Consider the following 15,360-nt stretch of genomic DNA (forward strand, 5'->3'; position numbering starts at 1 on the left):
GTAGGAGAGAAAGAAAGTTAGTGGGGAGATTCTGCTGGTTAGGGTCCTCAGGTTACTTGGGGCAAGTTCAGTCTTCATAGTCAGGATATCTCCAACTTACTGTCATCAAGCTGCAACAACAGCAACCAGCAGCAGCCACAGCCTTCTTTGTCAGAGCGCCCCACCCCCAACCTTCTCTGGACTCTGGCATTTATTTCCTCTCAGAGTCCCCAGAATTAAACTATGTGCAGCTGGCAAAGATCATGCCCTTCTCATGACTATCTGCATGAGGCAGATAGTCCGCTGCTGTGGACAATCTGAAGCAGCCCCATATCCCACACCTGGGATTAAAACAAAAACATGTTTACATAACATAACTGAGTTTTTAAAGAAACCAAAACCTCCGCTACAAGTTTCAGAACTTGATATTCCTTTTCATCCAGACACTTCCTCTGATGCTTGAAGGCAGCAATCTTTAATTTATTACTGTCCTATCTAAAGTCTACTTTAATCTTAGCTACTGATTTTACTTTGTTCTTTTGAATTTAATACTTACATACTTTTGAAACCTTTCTTTCTGGTGGATCGAGTGAGCTGCCTGTCTAGACATTGTGTCTTTTTACTGTGGCTTCCCTGAGGGTAAATACTGCATGCAGAGGCATGGTCTAGTCTCGTGATGAAAATGAATTTAAAGCAAAGGTGTGGTATATGCTTCAAGGAAACTATTTTTAGCTATTAAAAGCTCTTATGCAAGATAGGATCTGTGAACTGCTCTACTTAGGTCCAACATTTAAAACTCTCAACATGAGAGTTTTAAGATGATTCTTTGAATGATGAGTTCTTGATATTGTAAGTTAAATATTAAAAAGACACGTAATGTTTGCACTAAATATCACTTATCAAAATGTCTTGATTCTACTTCTAATTTGGCCAGATATCATACAACATATTTAGGAAGTTTTTTTTTCTTTTATCAGCCTTAACTTAGCCAAGCAGTCGCCACTAGTTGGCATATGAACTGTCATAGAAAGCTAAAGAAATGGCTTAGTAGGTACAGTGCTTATTTTACAACCCCGAGGACTTGAGATTAAAAACCGGTGTTAAAGTGCATGCCCATAATCCAAGACATGGGGAGGCAAAGGCAGGAGATCCTGGGGCCTGCTGGCCCGCCAGTCTAGACAAATTGGTGAGCTGAAGCTTCAATAAGAGCCTGTCTCAGAAAATATGACAGAGAATAATTGAGGAATACATCCAGTGTTGACCTCTGACCTCCACGTACACAGTGCGCACACACACACACACACACACACACACATAAACACAGTATACACATATATGCTACACACACAACTAAAGAAAACAAAACCTAGAGAAGTAAAAGCAGCAAAGTGGCTACGTTAAAGCGGATTGCTAAGAACCCACACAGTCAGAATATAATGCCATCATTCTGATGCCAGATACACAAGCCGTCCTCTTTATGTTCCATTTTTTTTAATTTGTCAGAATCGCAGTTCAGTTGCTTCCATGCCATATGTTTACAGGTAAAATTGCTTCTAACACATTTTAGAAATTGAACATTTAGTTTAAAGACTGCCGAGGCATGTTCCAGTTTAAACACGTAGAAAGATCTGAGATTCTGTTTATAAGAAATCCTAAGGCTTGGGATGTAGCTTATTTGGTAGAGTGCTTACCTTACATGTATGATGTCCCGGGGTCCAACTCCAGCATCATATAAACCAGGCATATAGCACTTGCTGTAATCCTTGCATTTATAGGGTCAGAAGTTCAAGGTGATTCTCCTCCCAGGCTACTTAGCAAGTTTGAGGCCAGCCGCTAAACCTAATGACCTGAGTTTGATCCCCAGGTAGAAGGAGAGAATAGTCTCCGGCAGGCTGGCTATCCTCTGACCTCCACGCGTGCACCATGGTACACACACATCATTCGTGTACATATTATTAATTAAATTGTTAATATGATTTCACCTGCATCAGATTCTCTGCTTAGAATAACACGTATGGAGACCAGTAAGATGACTCAGCTGTTAAGGTTAAGGCCCTTTGCACCAAGCCTTACAGTCTGAGGTCTGCCCCCAGGGCCCAGGTGGAAGGAAACCACCAATTTCTGTACCTTGTCCTCTGACCTCTTTATACTCCTCACACACACTAAATAAATAAATGGAATTTTTAAAATATCATGTATGCTTTGAGTGTTTCTGTAAGAGGCTCCAGAGCTGCCTCCCCATCCACTTCCTGTGTGTGTACTGTTGTCCATAGCTTTGTGTAATGTTCTTCCTCAGTATCAGTTGACCAACTCTAGACCGTGTTCCATATAGACGTTAGTTCCTCTTAGCGTCTCATAAGTGAATTTGACTTTGAAGCTTTTCTTCATGGAACATAAAGAGCATGGCTAGTGTGTTTGGCATCAGAATGATGGTGTTGTATTCTGATTGTGTGGGTTCTTACCAGTCAGCTTTAGCATCAACACTTTGCTGCTTTCACTTCTCTAGGTTTTGTTTTTTGTTTTCCTTTTCAAGCCAGGGTTTCCCTGTGTAGCCTACAATGTTCATTTTATTTTTTATTGAAAATAAAATTTTCAGCCAATTGTGGTGGCACACACCTGTGATCCTATCACTCAGGGAGGCGGAGACAGGTGGATTGCTGTGAGTTTAAGGCCAACCTTGTCTACAAATCGAGTCCAGGATAGCCAGGGCTACACAGAGAAACCCTGTCTTGAAAAAAAAAAAAATCTGTGATAACACAAAATTGGAAACTATAATATGCAAGCAAAAGACCAACAAGGTTAAAAAAACAAACAAAGCAACATGAGACCCACCCACCCCCCCAAAAAAAAATTCTACAAGATACTGTTGAGCTTATTTTGTGTTGGCCATCTCCTGCTGGGCATGGGGCCTATCTTTTATTCCAGTTTATTCACCTTGTATCCTGGCTATGGTCCTTTCCCTCCCTCTTCTCCTATGCCCCTCCCCTAGTCCACTGATAGGCGAGGTCCTCCTCCCCTTCCCTCTGACCCTAGCCTATCAGGTCTCATCAGGACTGGCTGCATTATCTTCCTCTGTGGCCTAGCAAAGCTGCTCCCCCTTCAGGGGGAGGTGATCAAAGAGCCGGTCACTAAGTTCATGCCAGAGACTGACCCTGTTCCCCTTACTAGGGCCCCACTTGGAGACTGAGTCTATGGGCTACATCTCCATGCATTGTCCTTGATTGGAGTATCAGTCTGGTTTAAAAAAAAAAAAATCAAATGATTTAAAGGTTCTCTAATTTTGTTGTTGTTGTTGTTTCTTTGTTTTCTGTTAATCTCAGGCTGTAAGACTGGAAAGCACTTACCAAAACCGAACACGCTATATGGTGGTGGTTTCAACTAATGGTAGACAAGACACTGAAGAAAGCATTGTGCTGGGAATGGATTTTTCTTCAAATGACAGGTACAGTGCCATAAAAAAATGGGGAAGTTGCATGAAAACTGCTTTTAAATGTTAGTTACATGGGATACATGTCTTAGTCACTGCTCTGTTGCTGTGAAGAGACACCATGACCACAGCATTTAATTAAAGAAAGCGTTTAATTGGGGCTTATCTGCAGTTTCAGAGGTTTAGTCCACTATCATCATGGCAGGGAGCATGACAACATGCAGGCAGACCTGGTGCTGGAGAGGTGCCTAAGAGTTCTACATTCAGATCCACCTCGGAGGCCACCCAGTGACACTCTTCCTCCAGCAAGGGCACACCTCCTAATCCTTTTCAAGTAGCGCTACTTCTGATGACTAGCATCAAATACATGAGCCTGTGGGGGCCACGCTTATTTCAACTACCACAATATATGTGTTTAGAAAAATGATTGACATCTATGTATGAAAGTGTCACAGGGAAATCCATTACATTTTACAGTGAGGATGTGGTAATGACATTTTTAAGTTAAAAAACAATTCATGGCAGCCTGAGGAGATGGCTCAATTGGTTATGTGGGAGTTGCTGGCCACAGACGGCCAGCCAGGGAGCCTGCCTAGCCAAATCTGTGCGAGCCAAGTTGAGTGAGAAACTATGTCTCTAAGGTGAAGAGCAATTGAGAAAGACACCCAGCATTGACCTCCAGCCTCCACATGTGCACACACGTGGACCCACAAATCAAGGCCGAAACTAGAAAATAAATCTTGGCCATGATCTTCAGAAACAAGCATACTTGATGAATATCTTTGGCTATTTTTGTTTTACTGTTATTCCTTACCTTTCTCTCATTGTTAGATGCTAATGATAATAATTAAGCAAATGGAAGTATATCTCTAAGGTAAAGTTGCTTTTTCCTGTCAGTCTATTTATTCTTTCAACCAGTAATGCTGTACTTTGATAATCCCAGAGTACATGCCTTTCTCGGTAATGTAGCAGTGGTCCTGGGTTCAAAACTCACTCATATGTACTCTGCCTCCTGTAATTAAAGATATCTTAGGCAGATAGCTGGATTGTTGTTGTTTGGTGTGGGGTGGAAGCTTGCACCCATTAGTCTTGAGGCTTTTCTATTTTATTTCCCTATTCTTTCTGAAGAACCTTTGAGAAGACTGGAATGTAGCTGCTAAGCAGATCTTTACACTGTGAGATAATAAGCCTCAGGAAATCCTGCCAGATGTCTCAAACCATGACTTCCTGGTTCAGGACTAGAATGGAACTGTGCAGTATCTAGGGGTGTGAGCCAGGCCTCGGGGAATTTAGACACACACACACACACACACACACACACACACACACACACACACACCAGGAGGTTTGTAAAGGGATTGCTAGCAAGCACAATACCCTACCTAGGTTTGGAGGAAGGGGCATAGATGACAGTGATTGTCCTTCTGATTTGGGGGGGAGGGATCCCAGTATCACTAGAAAGTTTACAAAACAAGCATTTACCCAATTTGTACATAGACGTTTCTTGGTTTGCTTTGTGTTGCTGTGATAAAACACTGAGATTACTAAGTGGGTAAACGCATGTGCTGCCGACCCTGCCAGCCTGAGCTCAGCTCCCCAGTAGGACCCAGGTGGTGGAGAGAACCAGCTTCCTCAAGTTGACCTTTTCTAACCTTCAACATGTTACCTCATGTACAAGAAATAAATAAAATGATTTTTAAAAAAACCTGGGGAGAAAAGGTTTCAGCTTACAGGTTATAGTCCGACATCTTGGGGAGCCAGGGCAGGAACGTGAGTCAGCAGCTAAAGCAGAGACCACAGAGGAATGATGCTTACTTGCTTGCTCCCAGGCTCACATGCGTAGAGATGGCACTGCCCACCATAGGCTGGCCCTCCTGTATTAATTAGCAATCAAGAAAATGCCCCAGACACAAGCTAACAGGCCAGTCGGGGCTTTAGTTGAGCTTCCTTCCCTTGTCCCGGGTGTGACAAGTTGGAAAAAAAAAAAAAAAATGAAAAGAAAAACAGGACAGAAGTCAACTCAGGAAATGACGTGTGAGTTTGTACAAACCACAAGGCCAGAGTTGTAAACCTGTACAGCAGTTACAGCATTAAGTTATATGCTCTGAATTCACAGAGGCCTGGTAACCACTTTTAGGAAGCTTTCTTTTGCAGTTTTAACTTATAATGTTTTCCCTAAGTAACAGGCCTTTTAGTAAGAAAATGCTCAGGTTTTGTTTTTTGGGTCCCCCCCCCCCGAGAATAGTGGCATGCTTCAGTAATCCCAGCACTCCAGAGGCAGAGTCAGGAGAATTGCCGAGAGCGTGTGGCCAGCCTGGGCTGTGTAGTAAGGTCAGGCCACCCAGGGCTATATATAAAACAACACTGTCTCAAGGAAGAGGAAGTGGGGGAAATACCTACCTTTCCACATTCAGTGGAATTTTACGACCTCCGATTTGGACTTTCACCTATCTGGACCTGTGTTGTCTAGTACATTTGCCACTAGACACCTGTAGCTATTTAAATAAACAAAGACTAAAATAATGATATGTTCAGAAAAATTCTCAGTCATAACTGGTCACATTTCATATACTTAGTAGTCACATACCATTAACGGCTCCCATATAGGACAGTGTGGTATAGAATATTTCCATTATTGCAGAAAATTCGGTTAGACGGAATTGCCGTGGCTCCCTTGAAAACCCTGTAGAACAAGAACCAGAACGGCAATGCAGTGTAAGCTGAGGCTCCCCGGAGACTGGAGGCAGTGACTGAAGCTTCTGACTCTGGAGTGTGAACCATCAGATAGCTGGGCGGACGCTTCCCATGCTGCCTTGTAATTTATCCTCGGCATACTACATCAGTTGTCCCCATAGTCCTGTCTGTACACTGCATTTACAACATTTTAGTGTCCAGAAAACAAACTGGACATGAAGAGCTAGAAACTAGTTTCTTTTTGGTAAACCTAACATTATAAGATCCTATATGTCTTGGTTTGAGTGAGTCTGTTGAAGAGTAAAAGAAATGCTGTTGACGTCAAAATACTAGGGCTCAGTTACTCTTAAGGAATTTATCTCATTTCAAATATCAGAATATGAAAATATAATGTTTCAAAACAGTAATAAGTTTTGAGAACTGCATTATAGTTTAAGTGACAAGGCTTCCTAATAATACAGTGTAGCTTTGTTTTCCAAAATGCACCACATTATGCTTCAGGTTATCAAATAGTTTTGTGGTCTCATGCATGTTTGTTTGTTGCTCCCCAGATTTTTGTTTTCCCGTTGAGAAAGGTACTCACTATGAAAGCCCAGGATATCCTTAAATCCAAAAGCCTCAGCCGTGGTTATACGTATGTGTCACCTTATACAGCTATGCCGTTTTATTATTTGTTTAGAGAGTGTGTGTGTGTGTGTGTGTGTGTGTGTGTGTGTGTGTGTTTGCTAGCACAAACCTTTAACCCTAGCATTTGGGAGGTAGAAGTAGGTAGAGTCCAGGCTGGTCTATGGACTATGTAGTGATGTAATGAGTTCCAAGCCAGCCAGACCTTGTCTCAAAAAAAAAAAAAGAAAGGTGTGTGTGTGTGTGTGTGTGTGTGTGTAGCTGAGTTACAGACAGTTGTGAACTGCCTGACACGGATGCACTATTAACCAGTGAGCAATCTTTAGCCTCAGGTTTGGGGTTTGTTCCTTTGTTTGTTTTCTATTTGGTTTTATTTTAGGTGGTTGGTTGGGATTTGGGGTTTGTTATGGGATTTTTGTTTCTTTGTTTGTTTGTTTTGAAGCCTGGAACTCAGAGATCTGGGATTGAAGGAGTGCACCCCCACACCTGGCCCCTGTTTTGTTTTCTTATCTCTCTTGTACCCACATCTTGAAGGATCTACTACACACCAGGCACTAAACAAAGAAACTCTTGAATGGGATGAACAGGTGATCACTGTGATCACATAGACCAGTCTTTTGGTCTATCTTCTCTAGTCACCTGATGTCTAGGTTTGCCATGGTTACCAGCTCTTCATATTATAGTTCATACCATGCTGGTTGTGCACATACCTAATAACCTCGCTCTACTTGGGAAAACCATTTGTTCTATAAAAAGCTGTAGTACTTGCTAGTAGAGTCTGCAATGATAGTTGTGCTCTGGCTCCAGTGTGGGAAGGTGTTCGTCTCCCTTTGACTTGCTTACGCTCTGCAGTCAGTAGTAGAGTGTTGACTGACAGGGCCAGCAAGTGTAGAGAACACCAAGCACTGCCATGCCTTGGGTCAGCAGCGCTTTCAGCAGTGTCCGTGTGGTATTCCTGAGGCTTTTAAATCATTTGTATCTGGCCGCCTGATACCCCACATCCCTTTCAGATGCATTAGAACACCCACATTAATATTTGATGTTAATTTTATAGTGTAATGTATTAACATGTTATTTCACTTTAAAGATTATAAATCTGTTTTGCTCATTGAGTAATGAGTTTGTATATTTATTTACTAGAGGTTTGTTTGCTGCCTGTTTTAGGTTTTATTTCATTATGGCTGTATAGGGAACATGGCATTGTGTCAGCTTTTCTAGATTTGTTAAGATTTGTTTGTGTACCAGGATGTAGTGTAGTCTGTTTTAGAGAGGTTTTCATGGGCTGCTAGTGTTTAAGCAGTTTCTCTTCTATAGGTATCTGTTAAGTCCTTTTGATGTATAATATCATGTAATTCTGGTGTTTCTCTGCTTATTTTTTGTCCAGATGATCTGTCTAGTGAAGAAATGGGGTGTTAAACTCACTTGCTCTTAGTGGGTGTTTAATTTCAGTAGCACACTTTTCGTGACATTGGACTATGTATTTTAGGCTATAATGTCTCCTTGGTTCCTTGATTAACTGTTTAAAGAGAGAGAGATCTTAAATATTTTTCATTCTCCTTTGTTTTTTTTTTTGGGGGGGACAGGGGGGGCATCAGGGAAGGAAGGAGGAACAACAGGGTGCCACTACATAAGCCAGTGCCTAAAACACACTCTAGCTCAGACTGACCCTGAGCTCAGAGTCCGCCTGCCTCAGCCTTTCATGGGCTGTGTGTCACCATGCCTAGCTCTAGTCCCATTCCTTTGGAGACTTTTTCTTTTTTCTTTTATGTGTATGGGTGTTTATGTGCATGCATGTCTGTGTGCTGTGTGGGTGCAGTGCCCATGGAGGCCATAAGAAGGCATTGGATCCTCTGAAATTTAAGTTCTGAGCTGTCCTCAAGTGGTTCTGGGAACCAAACCTGGGTCCTCTGCAGGAGCAACAAGCTCTTTTAACCACTGAGTCATTAATTCAGCCTTTAAAAATATTTTTTTAATTTTAATTAAAATATAATTACATCATTATATTTTCCCATTCTTCCTTCTCATCTTTCCCTGTGACGATAAATTTCATTACGTACTTTTAAAGATGAAGAACTTAAGGCTGAGAGGAATTAAGTAACTTGTCAGAGTTTCAGTGCTGAAAGAGATCAAATCCAGGTATTTTGGGTGCTTATTAAATAGAAGTTATTGTTATGTTTAGGTACCCTTGTATATGTTTTCATATGCTTGATCTTAAAACAGGGCGATAAAGGTTATTTTGTCTCTCCTTTATTGATTAAGAGACAAACACAAAGCAGTTAAGACTTTGTTTGTTAAGACTACATGGTTAAAGGCTGAGGTATTGCTGAGAGGTGGAGTTCTTGCCCGGCCTGTACAAGGCCAGGGAGAGAATTGATTACATTACGAGAACCCAGGCCCCAGAGTCCACCTAAGAGCTCATGGCCTTGAGCACGCTGTGCGCCACTCCATACCCAGGGTTCGTTCTCCTACGCCATACTGTCTCTCCAGGTGTTTGGGCGGGAACAGAGGAGAGCCCTTTGGAAGAGGTCCAGAAGCAGGAAGTAGTTTAAGACGAATGTTAATGAGGGGCAGAAGAGCTAGCTAAGCGTGTGCATTGCTGCAGAGGATCCAGGTTCAGTTCCCAGCATGAACAGTGGTTGCTTCACCTCTGCCTGTAGCTCTAGCTCCAGGAGAGCGAAAGCCTCTGGCCTCCTCACGCATCTTGCACTCATGTACACATACCCACAAACAAATGTCCATGCACATTCATGTATGTTCAAAAAGGGTGGGGGTGTGCGCGTGCGTGTGCACACGCAATAGGAGTCTTATATGTCATCCTGGCTGGCCTGAAACTTACTGTTGTAGAGCAGACTGGCCTTAGACTCACAGAGATGAGATCTGCCTGCCTCTGCTTCCCAAGTACTGGAATTAACATGTACTACCATACCCTTTAAAGGTCCTTAAGAGGAAAAGGGGACAAAAACGGTAAAGGTTGCCCAGAGAGGTGGCCTCACAGAGCATACAATTCATTGGTTAGATTTTTTTAGATTTTTTTTTTTTTTTAAGGAGTCCAGGTCCAGGGCTTCCTACACCAACCTATTCTATTCACTTAGATCCTAGATCCGGTTTCCTTCCTAAGCTGGTGTGTGGCTGAACCCAGGGCCTTACACGTGCCGGTAAAGTGCTCTACCCACTGAGTTCCAACCCGCAGAACCTGGAACAGTATTTGGGTACACATAGTAGTACCACCTTATTTGTTGCTGGTGTCCCTATTCTGCACTTCAGCAGTGCTAGTTCAGTACGTAGCATTGCTTTGTCAGGTGTGGTAGCACATGCCTATAATCTCAAGGTAGAGAAAGCTGAGACGAGACCTTCAAGTTCAAGGCCAGTCTGGATGATATAACCAGACTCTCTCTTAAAACAAACAAAGCAGGAGGGTGGAGAGATGGCTCAGCAGTCCTATTCCAGAGGACCCAGGTTCAATTCCCAGCATCTATATGACAGCTCATAACCATCTACAATTTCAGTCCCAGGGCATCTAATACCCTCTTCTGACCTTCACACATACCAGACATCCAAGTGGTACAGAGACATACATGCAGGCCAAATACACATAAAATAAAAATAATTTTTTTAAATCTCAATTAAACACATATTCACATACACAAGACCAAGTACTATTTAATTTTAATTGTATTTTTATTTCTCTAACTTGATAACAAGCCATTACCATTATTACTTCTGTACATTTCTTAATTTCTTTCAAGACTGCTGAATGGTATTCAGTAAATCTTAGAGATTTGAACAAATCATTTATTCCAAGAACTTGAGCAACCAGCAATAATTCTTGAGATTAGAACTAGTCCTTGAGAATAGGCTTGGTGGTGTAATCCCAGCACTTAGGAGGTAAAGGTAGGGCGATCAAGATTTCAAGGCCAGCCTCTGCTATATTGTGAGTTTGAGGCCAGCCTGGGCTATGTGAGACTTTGTCCATACCTCCCAACTCCCCCCAGAATAAAATGATACAATCCTTGGAATTGAGTTGGATTCTGTATCCTGGGCAAAGACCTACCAAAGGCAAATCAGCAGTGATCAAAACAGTCCTGAGAATGTGTACAGGATTATTAGTAATACGATAGAAATTTCTCTACTCTAACATTTATGACACAATTCATTGCTTGGGGCAGTGGCTCTCAACCTTCCTAATGCTGTGACCCTTTAATACAGTTCCTCATGTTGTGGTAACCCCTCCCCAACATAAAATTATTTTTCTTGCTACTTTATAACTGTAACTACTGTTATGAATTATAATGTAAATATTGGTGTTTTCTGATAGCTTAGGTATCCCATCCCTGTGAAAGGGCTGTTCAACCCCCAAAGGAGTTGTGGCCCACAGGTTGAGAACCATAAGGAGTTTATCCCTTGTTGAAAGTTAATAAATGACTGCTTCCCCAATAACAGGAAATAACTTATTGATTACTTCTTGTCTTGCAGTAGCACTTGTACTATGGGCTTAGTCTTGCCTCTCTGGAGTGACACCCTAATTCATTTGGATGGTGATGGGTAAGAGCATTCCTTTTTTCCTTTTCCCCTCTCTTACAGAAAGCCAAGGGGTGTGGTTCCATCTTAGTCTAGTGGCTCATTCATTCAGCTGAACGGGAGGCCAAGTGTTGCCAATTGAACTAACATATCAGCAGCAAAATAGGCCTTTTAAAATGCCGTTTTGTAGAGTAAAATACAGCTTGCTAGGTTCTCTCCTGTTCTTTTCGGCTGACTGTGTTAGGAAGCCAGGCACGGGAGTGGTAGTTGTTGGTTCACCCTGTAATGTGAGCATGTGGGGCTGCTCCTGCAGGGGTCTCCCAGAGGATGGTGTGTTCTGTTTCAGATAACCCCATGGGGCCCTGCCAACTGCCAGCCTGCTGTATAGCCCCTTCCCTGAGCCAGTTTCTTCCAGTCAACCACCCCCACCTCCTGGTGTTTTTAGAATGTGTTCCTAAGACACTGAAATGTTTGCTCCAATTTATAAAACCCAGGTCAGGTTCGCTGTGAATCAAAAGTCTTTCAAATAGAAATACACATCAGAACACCTTAATTTTGTCTAGTAGATAAAATCAATTTATTGAAGCTTTTCTTTATTTAAATTAATTTTTGAGAATTTTGTATATGAGTACTGTATTTGTATCGTTTCTACCCCCTCTTCAGCTCCTCTTACATTCCCCAACTCCCTCTCAAATTCACAACTGTTGCTAGGTGCAGTGATGCCTGTAATCCCAGCACTTGGGAGGCAGAAGTAGGAGGATAGCTGTGAATTCGAGGCCAGCCTGGTCTTCAAAACAAGTCCAGGACAGCCAAGGCTACACAGAGAAGCCCTGTCTCAAAAAGAAAAAAAAAAAGTCATGACTATTTCTTTAGTTATTATTACTTCATATTTATGCATATATAATATATATACACATACATACATACATACATACACACACACACACACACAGCCTGCTGAGTCTGTCTGTCTGGTGTTGCTTGTATATGTATGTGCTTAGAGATGACAACTAGGATTGGATTGTCTGGCAGGGCACTTGTCCCTGGAGAATACTCTGATTCTCCTCTCAGCTGCCATGTTGAAACTTTCAGTCACATCCTACTTCTAGCTAACTTCTAGATGACATATCTGATTGTTCTTCTATTTATTTAGTCAGTTATTCAGGTGGTGTAGCAAACTTGAAATACCTGACCCTTACTGTGGACTTCTGTCTGTTCTCTTTTGCTCCTAGTGGCTTCAGCGTATCAACAGATAACAGAGTTCACATATTCAAACCTGTATCTGTGCAAGCAATGTGGTAAGATGGCTTTCAATATCTCTATAAAACCATAGGTTTTTTAAAACTGTTCTACAAAGAAGTTCTTTAATGTTATTAAAATAATGCTTTCTGAGAGAAGTAGTTTTGAAATAACAATTCACTATGAAAAATGCTATATATATGGAGAGGGTGTGTGTGTGTGCGTGTGCGTGTGTGTGTGTGTGATCTGTTTGCATGGTAAACCATGGTTAAAGGTGGCCCAAAAATATAAATTTTAAATTGTCACAGTGGAGAGCTTTGCGCATAGGTGAACAAGTGTGTTTCAGAGGTAAATTGGACCCTTGAAGAGATATTAATGGATTGAGGAAGAGCCTCGTAGAAGAACTGTGTTTCACAGTGACCATGCTTAGTATGAGAGTCAAGTCTATACATTTTACTGCTGTCCACTAGCTTTTAATTTCCTAAGAATAGATAGCATTGACAGATACATTATAGATAGATGCATTTCCTTTTAAAGTACTGGCAATTGTTTGCATAATGCTTTATACTCCATTGTTAATCACCATTCACATACTGACACTTTCAAGTTATTCACTGTGCTGATGTTTTGCATGGCTCATATCTAACCATTACAGCACATTACCACATTACCACATTACCACAGAAGAGTGTTCTTAGCGCCCAGGTGTAGATGAGAGACCTCTGAGGCATTGTTCGCTTATCTAGAAAATAATCTAATATAATCAGAGAATAAAGTGACTTTCGAGTCAGTAGCCTTTAGCTTCTAGGGACTGCAATAATTCAATCAGTAAGCATAAGGGCCTGAATTCAGATCCCAGTGGTCATGTAAAGCCAGGCACAGCAGTGTTCATCTGAAACCTGAGTGTCACAGGAAATTAGGGAAGAAAAGAGATGCAGGACAGGCAAATCCCTGGAGCTTGCTAGCCCAGCATTCTAGCTGAATCAGTGAGCTCCAGGTTCCATGAGATGTTGTCTCAAATAATTAGGAAGACAGCAGTTGAGGAAGACACGCAACATTGACCTCTGGCCTACCTAAGCACGCATGTCCACATGCACACACAAATCTGTACACACACAGACACTCAGACCACACACATTCAACAAATAAATAATAAATAATTTCTGCTTTTCATTCTACTGCCTGCTCTATAGTGGAGGCCCTCATGATGAGTAGACCAGATGAGTAGAAGGCAAGCAGAACAAGTGACTAAGCAAAAAATAATCTGAACCTGCATTAAAGAATTGTTCATTGTCACCGAACAATTAACTTTCCTAATAGTTGATGAAGTAAGTGAGGTAGGACAGAGCTTTAGATGTGCTTAGAGCACATTTAATAGATTTAGAGGTTAGTTGACAGGTAAACTTTTATGGAAAATTTAATGATCTCCTTTGACTAATACTCAGTTAAAAGCAGCTAAACAATCTGTTCCCCATGCATACAGTTGAATGATTGTTTTTTAGATATATTTTGAGGAGGAAGACAGAACAGCCTTCATTCAGTAATAACCCAGACCAAGAATGATGTTTTAAAGTAAATTGACTACTCATAGTTCTGTTAACTTTTTGAAGAATATTGAATTGAAAGTTATAGGAGAGAAATATTAGTGATATAAACCAAAGCAGTATTTAGACCAGGCGTTTCCCTTACTGACAGTAGTCAGTACAGCCTCCCGTTTTTGTACACAGCCATTGTAGCTGAAGCAGCCAGCAGTGAGTATATTTTAGGGCAATTGCAACAGATCTGTAAACTATGACTGTAAAGCATGAATTTCCAAATGAAGAGAACATGCATGGAATCGCTGAAGTGAAACTGAAATTCTCTGAGCATTTGCCTATTTTGAGTAATAGGAAACATTTTAGGGGAATGACAGATGTCTCAGTCGGGTGTTTGTTGCACAAGCATGGAGACTTGTTCAGTCCCCTACTGTCTAGTTTAAAGGGGGATCTGTAGATAGGCAAGCCTCTGAAGATCTCATTCCACCAGCCTGGCCAAACTGATTAACCCCAGGCTCAGGAAAACAGGAGGAAATGGACTGAGGAGGACAGTCAGCATTGACCTCTGGCTTCACATGCAGGAGCACACATGCACAAGTTCCCAAGTACACACAAATCTACACAAATGTGCACACATATATGCTTCACATACATACCCCATAAATAAAACCAGGGCTTATATTTTCAAAATACTTTTTTAGCCTGACAGTGGTGGCACACACCTTAATCAAAGCACTCAGGAGACAGAGGCAGGCAGATCTCTGAGTTCGAGGCCAGCCTGATGTACAGAGCAAGTTCCAGGACAGTCATGGTTATAGAAAGAAACCCTGTCTCAAGAACAAACAAACAAAAATCCTAATTCAATGAACTGTTTTTAAAAAGTCCATATGATGGGGGCTCAGAAAGACTGAACCAACAGCCAAAGAGCATTCACAGGCTAGACCTAGACCTGCACATGTGTAGCAGATGTACAGCCTGGTCAACGCGTGGGCTCCCTAACAGTGGAAGGAGAGGCTGTCTCTGACTCTGTGATCCCTTTCCCTAACCAGTCTGCCTTGTCAGGCCTCAGTGGGGAAAAATACTTTTAGTCCTGCAGCGACTTGAGATTCCAGGGTAGATTGGTACCCCTTGGGGGCCTCCCCTTTTCTGAGACAATGAAGGGAGGGAATGGGGGAAGGGTCATGATAGTGGGACTGAGAAGAGAGGAGGAAGGGGGCTGAGATCCAGCTGTAAGATAGATAGATAGGTAGATAGATAGATAGATTGATTGATTATAGGTAGGTAGGTAGGTAGATAGATAGATAGATAGATAGATAGATAGATAGATAGATAGATAGATAGATA

The 15,360-nt window shown here is 41.8% G+C and overlaps 1 protein-coding gene across 1 annotated transcript in view; it reads left to right on the forward strand.

Moving 5' to 3' along the window:
* Window positions 1-15,360, forward strand: part of Ssh2 (slingshot protein phosphatase 2) — a 234,447-nt gene that overhangs the window by 187,324 nt on the left and 31,763 nt on the right. Inside the window, 3 exon segments of the mRNA XM_055620388.1 lie at window positions 3,300-3,421; window positions 11,198-11,266; window positions 12,475-12,540. Of these exon segments, the coding sequence (XP_055476363.1) occupies window positions 3,300-3,421; window positions 11,198-11,266; window positions 12,475-12,540 (257 nt within the window).

The sequence above is a fragment of the Psammomys obesus genome, unplaced genomic scaffold, assembly GCF_907164565.1.
Source record: "Psammomys obesus unplaced genomic scaffold, mPsaObe1.curated_primary_1811, whole genome shotgun sequence".
NCBI classification, from domain to species: domain Eukaryota; kingdom Metazoa; phylum Chordata; class Mammalia; order Rodentia; family Muridae; genus Psammomys; species Psammomys obesus.